Source organism: Heterocephalus glaber, unplaced genomic scaffold, assembly GCF_053883595.1.
Source record: "Heterocephalus glaber isolate CG9 unplaced genomic scaffold, H.glaber_assembly_v1.0 deba00001606, whole genome shotgun sequence".
In the NCBI taxonomy this organism is placed as follows: Eukaryota; Metazoa; Chordata; class Mammalia; order Rodentia; family Bathyergidae; genus Heterocephalus; species Heterocephalus glaber.
Genome location: NW_028258377.1, coordinates 19,248,441 through 19,263,609, shown reverse-complemented (window position 1 = coordinate 19,263,609; position 15,169 = coordinate 19,248,441). Strand labels below are relative to the sequence as shown.

The 15,169-nt window shown below is 36.6% G+C and overlaps 2 protein-coding genes across 3 annotated transcripts in view; one reads left to right on the top strand and one right to left on the bottom strand.

Moving 5' to 3' along the window:
- Positions 1–348: 348 nt before the first annotated feature.
- Positions 349–7,140, top strand: CUNH5orf58 (chromosome unknown C5orf58 homolog). 2 transcript variants are annotated; one of them, XM_021243085.2, is made up of 4 exons: positions 349–393; positions 1,288–1,356; positions 2,083–2,176; positions 6,906–7,140. In XM_021243085.2, exons 3-4 carry the CDS (start codon positions 2,083–2,085, stop codon positions 7,055–7,057), a joined length of 246 nt encoding a protein of 81 aa, XP_021098744.1. In that variant the 5' UTR covers positions 349–393; positions 1,288–1,356; the 3' UTR covers positions 7,058–7,140. The 2 variants fall into 2 exon arrangements, with proteins under 2 accessions (XP_021098744.1, XP_004836453.1); XM_004836396.3 differs by having other exon boundaries at positions 360–425.
- Positions 7,141–8,002: 862 nt separating this feature from the next.
- The window catches only part of Lcp2 (lymphocyte cytosolic protein 2), a 47,573-nt gene continuing 40,406 nt past the window's right edge, over positions 8,003–15,169 (bottom strand). The window contains exons 18-21 of the mRNA XM_004836394.4: positions 13,690–13,784; positions 12,908–12,985; positions 11,254–11,409; positions 8,003–9,031 (exon numbers count right to left, since the gene is read on the bottom strand). Of these exons, the coding sequence (XP_004836451.2) occupies positions 8,909–9,031; positions 11,254–11,409; positions 12,908–12,985; positions 13,690–13,784 (452 nt within the window). The 3' untranslated portion in view covers positions 8,003–8,908. The remainder of the gene's footprint in view (positions 9,032–11,253; positions 11,410–12,907; positions 12,986–13,689; positions 13,785–15,169) is intronic.

Below are 15,169 nucleotides of genomic sequence, written 5' to 3'. Positions count from 1 at the left end.
CATTTCATATGACAGGCAAGGACATTTATACTCTGAATGGTTATGTCACTTACCTGCATCTCTGCAGCTAAACAAGTGATGACGTAGGCGTCAAAACGGAGCCATTTCAGTCTACACCCTGGGTTTAACCCTGGAAATGTCAGCGCCCGCTCTGCCCAATCCACGGCGATTCACTTGGAACCTGGCATCCAGAACCCTCTGTGTGCTTGTGGTAGCGGGGAATTCTTCCCGGCCCCTGCAATCCCAGGATGCGGTAGGCAGAGGAGCTGGCCAATCGGGAGACATCAGGTGGAGGAGCTGGCCAATCATAAAGCCTGGTCTTTCTTCCGCCTCCTGCGTGCCCCACCTAGCGGCCAGAACTTCAGTGACCCTTAAAGCGTTAGCTCCTGTCAGGTCAGGCTCCTGGGCAGGCCCGGGTCTTCTCTGTATGTATTTTCATCCTGTTTGGCAGGGGGAGGACTCCTGAAATTTCCAAGCTGTCTGAGGCTCCATCTTTAGGCTGTATGCCTGCCTTTAGTGGCCTAGCCTTTGGGTCTCCCACCGGCAATCCCGGGGTCTTGAGGGCCCAGCAGCTCCTCCCAGGCGTCAGTTGGGTGAAAGGAGTGGTTGGGTGTGTGGGCCGGGCAGAGACCGGCCTTTTCTTCAGGCCAGGGTCACTCTGAGCCTGTTTAATGGTGTCGCAATCCAGCTTGGGACTGTGAGGACTGCAGACCCTTCCAGGCTACCTTAGGCTCACCCTGGGATGAAAACTGCCACGGTAGTAATGGCTTCTGAGGGGTGAGGAGAGTTTGAGCTGTGTCCTCTGGCCATGGATCAGTGCTTTAGTGGCCTGGGGGTCTGCCTGTGGTTCCCACTTCTCTCAGTTAAGTGCCAGTTAACTGGCCTCTAATTTCTGAGTAACTATGTGGAAACTCCCTGGAAAAGGCTAGACCCAACCCTGGCTATCACCAGTCGGAGCTCGCTAAATCCCTTCCCTCAAACTTACCCTGTGTGGAGAATCAACTTTTATGGGCATTTCTCCAACCATTTAGTCTTACTCTTTTTTATTTTTACTTTGTACCTTTATTCCTCACTTTGAAGGTCTTTACTTCCATAATTCCACCCCCTTCATTACAGCACTTTTAAAAAATACTGTTTACTTTTCCCTCAAACCTGAATCTTTTGGTTTGGCATTCCCAAATAAGATTGTTGACTTTTTTTTTTTTTAAGCATAAAGGTCTTAGAGGTGGATGCAAAGCGTATTTTACTCACTGATGTCTGGAAAATAAAATTACTTTTTTTTTACAGTGGCTCTGAAGTAAAATAGGATAAATTCCTTTTATTTGGGAAAAGGCAGGGGCAAACGTTGATTTAAAGGTTAGTTTGTTTCCATTATTTTAGACAAACATCCTGACCCATAACTGCCCAGCTTTCACACTGCTGGAGCTGTCATGTGCTAATAATTGTAGTTTATTTTTTCAAATCATTTTAAGAGGTTTGAATGGATTAAGCCTGGTTTCTAGTGAACTACAACCTTTCTAAACACAACTGGTTAAAAACATGTAAGTTACTATGTATATATCACATAGTAGCATGTTATTTATATGTTTTAGTTAATAAAACTAAAAATGTCACCAAAACTGAAGTGGCCATTTTGCCTGCCAAGGAATAGTCAACAAATAATAATTAAATCCTATTTCAGGTTTTATTATGTAAAGACATCATAAGGGGGCCCTGTCTTTCAAGAATAATTTAGAGACACTAACGTACATAAACAAAACTACTGTGGAGAAGATCTTACATAATTTCCAAATTGTAGTTTGCAAGTACAGAGATTTTCTGAAAAGGTGGCGTCTTCATTTCCATTGTAAGGGCCCCATCTTGTGGATATGGTTTGATTAAAGAAACCTCATCCTAAGAATTCCAGTTCAAGTCGTTTTCAGGTAGAAAAATATAACAGATATATTCCTATGTTAGAATTCTAACAACTTAGTTTCACAATTATTTCAGTTCTGAAATAACATTTTTTTAGAAATACTGAAAATTATTTTTAAAATGTACATAAGTATTTCTGAGTTATACATTATTCTCTTTTAAAATCAGATGTTTAAGAATAATGTTACTGACCATAAGCAAAAGGTGGAAGCCATAATTAAAAACATTAACACAATTTCGTTGGAGTTGAAGAAAATGAGAGGTAAGTATGGCATCATTAAAATGTTTATGTGGTATTGTTACAAAATAAATGGTAGAGCTAATTTATGCTTCTGTTAGGGTGTATTTTTCCAACTAATTATGGTGTCTCTGTTGAGAAATGTTTGCAATGTGAACTCTATAGATGAAGTAGGTTTGAACATTGATCTGAGAGTTAGCAGACCTGAATCCCTATCCCTGACACTAACAATCTAATTATTTTGTCTAACCTTTCTAAATTTACTTCTCTTCCTTCCTTTAATCACACAATTACACTCTACAAAATTCAGTGTCTCTATCTATGAGTCCTTATTAAGTAAGCCCTTAAGATTCATTCCAAATTAAGAATTATAAGTTTGAGTCTGTGAGTTAAGAGTTCTTCATTTTAAATGGATTCTTACGGCAATAATAGATCTCCTATGTTGGGGAATTCCCTATTTCACCCCTCAACCCATTCTATTTTAAATAGCTCCTCTTCATAGATTAACTGAAATCAGTTCACCTATTCTTTCCCTCTAAGTCCCATTTAACCATGAAAACTACATTGAATATATAGCTATTCTTCTTAGAAGAACTCTTGCATATTTGTAAATAGGCTGTGTCAGTTATGAGACCTTCAGCTGCAGGTAACAAAATACCAACTTATCATAATTTAAGACAATAAAGAATAGCAAGTTCTAAGGAAGGGCAGCCCTAAAGTTAGAGGTTGAAAAAGTTCATCAAAGACAGATTCTTTCCATCTTTCTGCTGTTTTCACTTTATCACTACTCATGGTCATTACTTTAAGAGGTGGCCACATACAGATGCTATCTCTGCCTGTAACTCTCTCTAAACCTTTCTCCAGCTGCCTCTGGGACATCTCCCCTTTCCTTTAATTGGCCACAGCCAAGCAAAATGGACTGACAAGACAATTTGGACCAGTCAGAATTTACTACTGGAGGTGGGGAGGGTAGCACCTCAATTGGAATCAGGTTGTGCCACCAGAAGAGGGCCGTGGTTGTTAGGCACCCAACAGTGAGTGCCTGTTCTGTTTTTTCCACATATTTTCTCCAGAGTAGCATTTCCCAGACATTGATCTGAAAGCCCTGCTGTCTCAAAAAAATTTTTGTTTTGAGACAATGTCTTGCTATGTAGCTCAGGCTGGCCTTGAACTGACAGCGATCCTCTTGCCTCAGCCTCCCAAGTGCTGGGGTAACAGGCATGTGCCACCATGCCTGGCTACAACAGATCTTAATAGATGATACAGGATAAAACACAGTCCATGTTTTTATGGTGAAATAAGCTTGGGTCATTCTATATGCTATGTATTTCTCTCACAGATTCACAATGCATATTAACAAAGGCTCTGAGGAATTTGGTGTAAAGAGATTTGATTAGCTTTGCTTAATTCATCTTCTCTCAAAACGAATCTCAACACTACAGGGAAGATTATCTTTCTAAAATGTAAATCTGTTGAAAACCTTCACTTGGCTTGCTGTTATCTTTGGGATAGAGTCCAAATCTCCTAGAATGGACTAGGCAACCTCCTGAGATCAGACCTTTGCTGACTTTTCCAGTCTCATTATTTTCTCCCTGCATATTCCATGCTCTAGCCTTACTGAGCTATTTATATATCCATGCATGCTCTCTGTTGTGTATGTGCCTTAACACATACATCTTCCGAAATCCCATTGCTACCCTCCACCTCTACCATACTAGGTTGATTGCTGCTTATTTGAGGTCACTTACATCAAAAAAGTTTTTTCGAATTGGCATGTTTTCCCTCTGCCCTACCATATCACACCATGTTGCAATCACGTTTACTTACTTTTTTCTATCCCCGCTTAATTGTAAAATCCTTAAAGGGTATTCATAGTATTTAACACAGTGCCTCAATATAATAGCTTCTTGGGAAATGTTTATTAAATGAAAAAATGGTTCTGGATGCTTGAACTCATTTAAAACCATTAAAGAAGCTTTATATTCCTCCCAGAATTGATCATCTATTTGTTTTACTTTGGGGAATATTCTTTCGTGAAGTAAAATAGAAATACTGAATATGATAGACATGTTCCTGAAAAGTTATGTGGGTAGGTCAGGCAATTAGGATATGAGGGACCTACATAGCTAGGCTAGGAGAATTAATTTCTGGTAGACATACAGGATTAAATGAACATTTATCCCCACTTCCTCCCAAAATAATGTCAGAGGCTTAACACAAAACTTTCCATAATCCAAGCATTCTTCTAAGAGCTCTACATAAATGAATTCACCCTATGAGGTTGGGACTACTATTATTGGCATTTACATACATGAAAATAGAAAGAGGTTAATTTTCTCAAGGTCAACTAATCAGTGGTAGAGCTAATTTTTAAATTTAACTGATTTCAAAGGGACAAAAATCTATAGGGTAGAGAGGTGAAGAACAACAAAACAGAAACAGATAAACAAGTTTGAACCCTGAAGTCCAAAAATGTGACTAAAATAGCTGAATACTGCCAAGAAGTAAGTTTCCATGACTCAGTACATGGTGACACTCGAATCTTCTGGAAATAAGGGTGAAATCTGACCAATAACAAGAAGACTACTTGAATGTTTTTAAGATACTATAAATCCCTGAGATCTTTTGCGCCCTTTGCATAACTAGGTAACTATCCTGCCTCTATAACAGAGGATTCTTGGTTTAAAAAAGGGATCTCTGGCTTATAGCTGCTAGCCACAGTTGAGGGAGAGTACTGTACTAAAAACAAAGATAATGAGACAAAGTTGACACACTAAATTACCAAACCCTCAGCTTTCCTCCTTCATGTAGCCACTAAAACTCTCTTGGCCAGATTTATGCTCTTCAAGCAGACCTTTCTTTCAGGAATCTAACTCACTTAAAAGACTTAAAGACAATGAAAGAGATTCCTTCAACAAAATAACCCAATAAGATCATTCCACAATATAGAATACCATGAGCATAGAACATGCAGTGGTCTTTAGTGCTATGGTCTTAAATATAAGCAAACAATAAGCAAACAACTCTGGCAAACAGATATTTGAGGAAGACATCTAATATGAAAAACAGACAATGCTAATAAATTCAATGAGGGAGAAACAAATGCTAAGGGAGATGAAAATGTCAAAAAAACTACCATTAATACTCCAGAGAAGTAAGAAAAGTTTCTGCATCTATGAAAAAGGAATGGATGCTGTAAAAATTTAGATAACAAAAGAAAATTCACCGTGAAAGTAGAAATGAAAAACTCTACAGAAAGGTTGAAAGGTAAATAAAATCCCCCTAAAGTGTAGAGCAAAATAACAAAGATAAAAAGTGTTAGTGGAGCAAAAATGACAAAATCAGTGAATGAAGTCCAATACCTAATAAATAAAGTATTAGAGAAAATAGAGACAATGGATGAGAAGGAATTCATTGAAGAAATAATCTTAGCAAATTTCCCAGAGCTGAAAGACATGAGTTTCTACGGTGAAAGAGCTCAACACAATGGCTCCAAATAGGAACATACCAAGGCACAGTATTCTGAGATTTCAAAACACTATGAGAACAAAAAGAACAGTTAAGCTTCTGAAAAACAAATAGGAATTGAGAATTAGTATCACATGAAGTTTTTAATAGCAGCACTGGAAGCTAGAAGATAATGCAGCAATGCCTTTAGAAAGCTGAAGAAATATAATTCCCAACCTCAATTTCTAAGGTCAGTCACCCCATTAATTGAACATTAGTATATATAGAGAAAGTTTTAGGCATATCCATCTACCACCTTCCCCTCCCCAGGTTACTGAGGCTATATTCTCCCAAACAAGGAAGCAGACAAAAAGAAAAATACATTGGAATTCTGGAAAAGAGAGAGAGTGAAAGAAGTTCTTAGGATGTTGTGAGGGGAGTTCTCTAGACAGGAGCTACATAGCGGTCCTAGAGAGCAGTCATCCCACAGGAGAGCAAATCAGAAAGTTTCAGAAGAGGGGAGATCTACAAGAATAGCTAAAGTATTGAATATACAAAGAGATTTACTCAACTGGGGGATATTTGGGATATGCTCCTGATAAACAGTGAAAAAAGAAAATAATTTTTAATTGTGGTTGGGGGTAGTTTGCAAGAAGAGACATATCATACTTCTAAGACTCAGGTGAAAGAATATTTATATGATTAAAATTTCAGCATTAAATAGTGAGCTAGCAAAAACTGTCCTCTCACTATATTGAGAGATAAAGAAGTAAGTAAAAGAGCTGTGTTTTAATCTCTTTTTAGTCCCAAAAATTGAAAAAACAATCATGCTGTGTAAAGATACGGAGATAAATACTAGACTGTACTCCCAGAAATAAACACAGTGCAGACACACATGAAACAACAAAAGCAATGTAAACAAAATGAAATGATTTGAAAGTTGAAAATGATTGTCTCTGGGAGATAGGAATTTTTATTTTTGTAACATGCCTCCTAGACCTGAATCTTTACACTACGTACTTTAACTTAGATAAAAACAAGTATAAGACTGTAGAAATAAAATTTGCATAAATGAAGTTGCAATGTAAGAAGATAGCTGACTAGCTGGGTTAAAGAGCTTTTCTTGTTAATTTTTACATCATGCATGTTTTATAGTACATAAATCTGATTTTAGGTCAAAATGGGAACACCTAAGTTGTGATTTGATTTGTAATCATTTGCAAAAAATTAGGAATTACTTAAAACAGTAATAGTTGTTTATGACACATGTGCTACAATATATCTGCTATTGTTTTATTTTACTCAGAGCTCTCCCAGTTACTGCTTTGTGACCTTACTCTACAGTTTAATTGCCCTGTGAAGAGAGAGGACTTAAAGGAAACAGAAGGAAACAACGCCCCATTTGAAAAGTCTGAAATACTAGATGTATCCCTTGCTTCTAACAGTTTTTCTGTTTGATTTATTTTTTAGTTATTATGAGCTTCTGGTAGTTTTTTTATTGTTGAATTAGCAGATATCTGGGAAAATTTAATTTACTAATATACTTAATACAATTAAAAACAGTAAAAATAATATAGAATTGTAAATAAATATTTCATTTTCTTGAAGGCTCTTTTATTGTCTTAATGTTTGAAGAGTGGTTGATTTGTTTCATTAGAGGGAAGAGTATGACATGGAAATTTGGTCATGGGGCATTACTTATCCTTTACTTTATGATTGAATTTGCCTTAAGTTAGCAGAGTTACTAAATTACTAGTAGAGCATATGAGTTTATATTAATCAGAACTCTTCTAGTAGCCAGTGCTGAACCTACCAGCTGATGTATTTATTGGATCATGTGACTTGGAAGTCTGCAATTGGAATAGATTTTATGGACTCCACAAATTCACCTCCTGTTTCCATTAGCTGTGTTTCTGTGTGTTGATCTCATTCTCTCTTGTTATAGACTGGTTTCTTCCACATGGTGGGCAGAAGAAGGTACCATATTGTAAATCAAATATGCGCTTACTACACTTAACCCACCAAACATCATAGGTTAGCCTTGCCTACTTTAAACATACTCTTCTGACTTTAATTAACATTAATCTATAGTAGGGCTAAGTCATCTAACATAAACTCTATAATAAAGTGTTGAATGTCTCATGTACTTTATTGAATGTCTATATTCAAAAAATGCAGCAACATCTAACACTGCAGAATATTGGTTGTTTTCCCCTTCTGATCACATGGCTGACTGAGAGCTGCAATATGCCTGCTCCCTAGCATCATAAGAGTGTCATACCACATATTGCTTGCTCAAGAAAAGATAAAAATTCAAAATACAGTCTCTACTTAATGCATATTGCTTTTATACCATCATAAAATTGAAACACTAAGTCAAGTCATAATCTGGGAACTGTACAAACAATATCAAATAGAAAAGTGTGAGCAAATTTGTCTGTGTATAAACACTGCTCCTTTATCTTTCCAGGAAGTTTTTAGTAAAATCTGCATTACTGGACAATGCTTTGGAGTTGGTTAGGGATGGAGGGTATACAGTGTAGGTATGGGGATGTGATGAAGTGCCAGTTTAAATGCAGGTGTATTTGATACCAAAGCCTCATCTCTAAATTTAAAATATTGTCTTTTGGTATTTGTAGTTTAAATTTGCTTTAACACAAAAATATAATAGTGTGAATTCAACAACAAAGTTGTTTTAAGGATCCAAAAGTGAGACACTTTTAATCTCAGGAAGTTGTTCAAACATGCATTTATTTTGTCATAAAAAAAGTACACAAAAATCCCCCCAGCAAAAATCACCAAATAAGAAAGAATGAAATTATATTTTTGAAGTCTCTGAAATTACTCCTGCTGAGAAAAAGAATTATAGTAATTTTAAAATTATATAAAAATTAATAATTGCCTCTGACAAAGTTTGACTCTAAAATAATCAGTTTTAGATGATACCAAAAACTATTATCATCTAAGTGTTTTCAAACTTGTCCCAATTTATTTCTTTAGCTGTATAAACTATTACACTTTGAAATGGGTATTCAAAAATACATGTCTGCTTTTTAAAATGAAGTACTTCAGTGCATTACTAGACTTCAAATGTGAACATTATTATGCTTGCATTTTACAAACATTAAAGAAGAATAAATAAATTATAGAATATTTGACAGTCTTCATTTCAAACATTGTTTATAAAGGGAAGGACAAAACCCTTGTGTTGATGTTGACAGGTTCATCTCAGTCCATTCACCAAAGTTGGTTGATCTTCCCATGTTGCCAACAGAGGCAAGAGGAAGTTGCATTTGCATGGCTGACTTGCTATGGATACCCTGCAGCATGTGTTAATGTGCACTGGTATCTGGAGCCTCGATTTTTCCCATCAATGAGCAGAAGTGGCATCTTCCTAAAGTAGTCAATAATATCTGACACAGACAAAAAGTCCTGGAAAAGTCAAAGTAGAGAGATAAGTCAACACTGAAATTGATAGCATGAATTTCACTCTCAGATTTAAAAATCTGCATAATGTATCCTATTTCTTCAAGTTATGAGAATTGTGGAGAAAAACAGGTAAAATTTCAGTGATTTTTGCTATCAAAATTTGAAACAATTCCTTGTCAACATTCAACAAATCATGAATAAGTAAGACAAAACATTTTAAACTTGATATGGGGGATCATTTACACTAAATATTCTAATTATAATACCTTCACTTTGAGGTTGCTCTCTGTTTCTGTTTTGGGTTTTGGTCTTCATGTCTCTTCCACCCCAATCATTAAGAGTATTAGGAAGTATAAGGAATTAAGAGGTCAGACATCATTCATGGTGTCTGGAGGTGGTACAGTAGCTATAGCATGTTATAATACTTCCTTCAATATCTCTCTACTATGTTCCCACTGCTACCCCAGGGCTCAGCAGCCATGCCTTTGCATCCATAGCCTGGATCACCCCATCCTTGGTGGCCTGACTAGAAAGAAGCCCATTGATTCTTCTAGATTTGATTAAAAAATAAGGCAAATCTTTAAAGGCTTTAAAATTTTATTACAGTGAAAAACACATCGCCATTAACCCCCCTCAAAATATTCCCTCTTGCTTTGAACACACCCCATCATCCCTCCCACTTTCTGAAACATTTCTGGAAGTCCTCTTTCATGAGTGTCTTTAGTTGTGCTGTCATAGCTGCCTCAATGTTCTGAATCGGCTCAAAACATTTACCTTTCATGCTCATTTTGATATTGAGGAAGAAGTTGCTCAATGCCAGATCCAGTGAATAAGGTGGATGAGGACAAATAATGTTTTCATAAGCCCACCTTGGATGGCAGTCAACCGTGTCACACACTAGATTTTTGATCACATATTATAAAAATACTCACAAAAGAGGATTTCCAGGGCTGCTTTAGAGAGTGGCAAGAATGATGGGATAAATGCTCAGAGGTGAGCGGGAATATTTTGAGGGGGGATAATGACGATGTGTCTTTTACTATAATGAATCTTTTAATTTAAATATTCACTATTTTCAATCATACCTCGGATGGACCAGATGTCACATAGGTACTGCAACCAGGATTATGTACTTTCTCCAAGTCTTATTGTCTAAGTACTGTACCTTCCTTAGGCTGCTACAAGTTGCACTTGGGTATTTCCACACTAGACCAAGAGAAACCTTGGAGGACAGACACCTCTGCCTCTAGAGAGCGTAAGTAGCTCTATCCATAGTGAACAATTAATTCAAACATTTTACCAAAATCATAATCTTTTGTATTCATTCATGAGGTCATTACTTAGAAGTATTTGGCTGGAAATGTGAGTTACAGATGAACTGTTTCTCACCCTGAAATGTTTAATTCAGCTGGTCTTCTTGCAACTTTGAATTTATTTTATGATTTTATTTTATTTTATTGAGACAGGATCTCATCATGTAGTTCAGGCTGGCTTTGAACTCACTATGTAGTCCAGGCTGGCCTCAGATTTGTGTCAAACCTCCTGCCTCAGCCTCCCAAGTGCTGGGATTCCAGGTGTGCCCTACCACACCCAGCAGCAACTTTGAATTTAAAGAGCGTGTTTTGTGACATTAAATGTAGTTGTTAGTTTCCTTTGCAAAAAGGAATCCTGAGGGTTTCTTTTACATCAGTTTTGATTACCAACCTCAAAGAGGCACGAGAATCTAAACCTTGGTCCCCAAATTGGAAAATTTCTTTGGCGACTTGCCTATCTTCATAGTGCAAACCTCCATGTTCGGTTAGAGATACAAATAATGGTCAAAATAAGGTTTGGTCAAAACAAGGTTTGGTCAAACCTTCTATCCCAGATAGTCTTAATTTAAAATATAGCCTTGTAAGCATACTGCAGTCTTATATTAAAATTTTCCACAGAAGTCAATAACAGAAGAGATTTGCTTTTGATAATCTAACTGGATTTTTAAAAATTAAATACTGCCTTATTTTATACCTTTGATATTGGCTTATTTGAAATTAAAAAAAAAGGAGAGACTCATGATGCAAGTAGTCATTTATTTCCCTGCAATAAATGGTTTCACTAATATAATTTAACTCTAAAAGTTGCTATACAGCATGGAATCCCAAAGATATTAAATGTGGCTCTATGTAGGTACACAAAGAGGCATAAAAAAGAAAATCGGTGGAAATTTTGAAATTTGAAGCTCTTACCTCTTTCCCTCTGAGTCCAGTTCCCAACAAGTAAACTTGACTTTGCTCCTGATAACGGATCTGGATGTTGTATACTTTATCTTTGTACAATACCATGAGGACATATGGATTGGCTGTTGTTTTCTTAGAGCTGTCTCTAACCAGAAAAGTGCCATCCTAAAAAGGCAAACTCTTGTTATTATAGGAGCATTAAAAGTCAATAGTTTGTTGCCTGTAAGAGCAGCAGACAAGGCCCTAGGGGTCTGCAGAACTTGTCAGTTGAGTTAACTAACATTCCTTCTCCAAACAGTTACAGACCCCAGGTGTTGTGGATCTCTTGATTATCAAGAAAGACAGTAGAAACAATATCAGAGAAATTTCCAAGTCAACCTCTTAGAAGCCTCTTGACAAAAAATGTTTTCCATAATAAAACAAATAATAATAGGTGGTTGAGTGGAAGGGCCAGGAGAAATAGAACTTTATTAACTCGAGATATATCCTCTTACTCCGAGTGAGTTAATCCCTAACTCTTCCCTTCCATATCCACAATCAGAAAACACCTACCTGCCTATGAAATACACTCCTTTTAAAACCTTGTGCTCTTTAGATTTAGCATTTATCCACCACACACCTGAACAAAATCGAATGCAACCTGTCTGTATTCTTGACACCTTTTTTTCCTGATATTTACTGAACTAGTATGATTTCTCCTATATTTTAAATAGTCAATCAATAAATTATTGACAACATAATAATGCAGTACTCCAAAGATCTAATATAAAAATAGAGCTAATTAGGACAACTCAAACTACTCACTCCTTTGAGTTCTGAATCTGGATATCTCTAAAACACCCATCAATCTGCAAGAATGGCCTTCTTTTGTTCTTTTTATTCCAAGTTAGTTGGGTGAGTCAGAATATCTGTTAAACAAACATACTTCTGGACCAGTGATTCACAGGCTTGGCTTGCAATCAGAATCATCTGGGAAGTTTGGACCACTCCTTAGCCCAATCTGATTAAGTCTGAATCTCTTCAGATGAGACACAGGAATCAGGATTTAAAAATAAAAAAAAAAAACTCCCCAGATGATTCAAAGTGTAGCTAAGGTTGAAAACAACTGCTGCACACTTTAGATATGAAAGATGAAGGATCTTTGCTTTCCAGGCTCTGATGAATAGCCTTAAATTTAAGGGTCAGCACTTAGGGAATCTATTTCAAACTTTATAATATTGAAGGACTAGCTAAAAATTTCTATGAGAAAAGGCAAAAAAGCCCCCGTCCATATGGGTCCTTAGGCAGAGATGTGAAAGGCAACTGTGATAAGAAGATGGGACTGGTAAGATGTTCAAAATTTGAGAATCTCCTTTTGACACTACACGATTCCTGTGACAAGACCCATGCTTTCACTAGTGAAATCACCTAAGATTCTGCCAACCAAATGATTGCCTTAATTTAGATTTTTCTGCCAACCAAATGATTCCTAGTCCTAGGAATCATTGCGAGGGATCCTGGTAGGTGGGAGGCAGACGCTAATGGGTCTCCAAGGATCAGCACTTCACAGTAGAAACAGCACCTAGCAGATTCCCTAGCCCATAATTGGGATTCTATAAGCCAATTCCCTTTGTCTCCTTCCATTAATATTTATAACTACTTAAAAATAAATTATAAACCATACCTGGTTTATCCTTCTAAGAGCAGCTTCTGCCTCTGGTCTGGTAATATAAGAAATATACCACTCTTCATCTAGTGAATTCTGTAAATGTAAATGTTTAAAAACTGAATAAATTTTGCAGTCGCATAGGTAAATAAAAAGCAAAGCCTCCAAGTAATAATTTCCATAAATCACCCCCTTAGTTCCATAAGTTTTTAAATATTTGTTTTCTTAACTTGAATAAAGAATTATTTAGATGGGACTATACAGAAGGTATTTTGTGTGAACTGCTTTTTATCATGACACTGGTTGCAGAGGTAGCTGTAAATAAGTGTTCCATATATGTTCCTTATAAAATGGAACCTCTAATCAGAAAATACACAGGGATAATAATTTCTTCAGTTTAGTATACAATAATAACACATACTTAATAAAAAAGCTGCACTCATGGAGCAGGTGAGTATTTCAAGTTTATAAGCTAGGAAACAGAAGGAAAATAGTATTATTTTTCTTATTGTTTAATGCAAAATGGATACTTGCCATTGGAAGAGTCTGAAAGGGGGAGAAATGTATATCTTTCTTCTGGATCCTCCCTCTAAAATTGTTTTGAGGTGCTGGAGATTGAACTCAGGGCCTCATAAATGATAGGCAAAAGCTCTACCACTGAGCTACACCCTCACCCTCTCCCTTAAAAATGAATAAATAAGTTAATAGAAAACAAGAGTATAGAAGAGCATTCCAGAGCAGTTTCTTATGATCCATTTGCTAGAGAAAAGAGAAAAAAAAAGAAAAATATGCTTTGTTACCTCCTCTTCCCCGTGGGATGGTGGCTGAGGTTTGTTTGGAACTGGCAAAGGAAAGTTTCTGCTTTCGGCTCTGAGAGGTGGTCTGTTGCTAGGGCCTTTAAAAATAGAACATTTTGAAAATTAATTTACTGTAAGCTATTGTTTACTTCTCTCATAATACATCCCAATCCCCAAATTCCCTTGTTCTTGTTCTAGTAAATAACATTTCAAGAAAACTAAGTTTAAAAATAATTTCCACCTGTTCAAAACCAGCAGGGCTGCTCAGGAATTGCTGTATTCTGTAACTATGTCAGTGAAATTCTGGGGGCAGAATCTCAAATTTTAGTGATTTCCAATATAAAGTGACTGGCTCCATTTACAAAAAGTCACAATTATTTTCATGTGACTATCAGGAAGAATATTCAAGAGACAGATCTTTCATGCATTCCTGTAATATCAGTATACACAGAATGGATTCCCAACTGCTGGTGCAGTGGCAATATAGTAATAAAGATAATTATGTTCTCATTTTTTTGTTTGTTTGTTTTTGGTTTTTTTTGTTTGTTTTTGTTTTTTTTTTGGTACCAGGGATCGAACTCAGGTCCTTGCGCTTGCAAGGCAAGCGACGGAACCACTGAGCTAAATCCCCGGCCCTGTTCTCATTTTTATAATAAGAAATGTAAGCTACCCAAGACAAGAAGAAATTCCTTTGAGAATATTGTTAGCTTTTAGAATCAACATTTGCTACCTGTTGTTTTTTGCTGAATTTCTCATGATGTAGGGCTATTCAACTAACAAAGACATTACAGACTATCTGATCAATCAGGATGTCTTCCCGGTCAAACCATAAATTACCTAGCACTTGTGGCTCACTCTACCTAAATCTCTCATTTTCTTGTTTATATTCCCTGAAAGTTAGTGAGAATGTGTTTCCTCATCTCAGGAAAGATTTGACTGAGCTTTACTATAGTTGCCCAGCTATTTTCTGTGTCAGAATAGTCGTTAAAAACTTGAAAATTCTATTATCTGGATGTTCCCTTAAATTATATATCCATCATTCATTTGTTAATTCAACAAATGTTTGTTTAGCACTACCCCATCCATGTCTTTAGTAAAGTACTTTATGTAAACTACCCTTAATCCTCACAATAAAATATCAAGGTGAGAGTTATATTTATTTTGCCTATGAGGAAGCAGGGTACACAAATCATGTGTGACAATGACAGGGCCAAGATTTAAACCTGTGGCTCCCAAACATTATTGGGCATAGAGAGGATCTCTGGGGAACTCTGACTTACCTAGGGTCCAGGAATCTGCATGTTAATAAGCACTTAAAGTGGTTCTGCGCTAGGATTGTTACTACATCTATATTGCTACACCATGAGGAGAGGGGAATCGCCTGGGAAAGGTTGAGGTCTCCTGAACTATGTCACTGGGATTATTAAAGGTGCCCTTCTCTCTAAATAAGCAAGCAAGCTTGGCCCTGAGCTGCCAGTACCTT

Bases quoted from the DNA above. Each gene is read 5' to 3' on its own strand.
- CUNH5orf58 (XM_021243085.2), top strand. From the start codon at position 2,083: ATGTTTAAGAATAATGTTACTGACCATAAGCAAAAGGTGGAAGCCATA. The intron at 2,177-6,905 runs GTAAGTATGGCA...TATTTTACTCAG, and splicing joins GGAGTTGAAGAAAATGAGAG to AGCTCTCCCAGTTACTGCTT.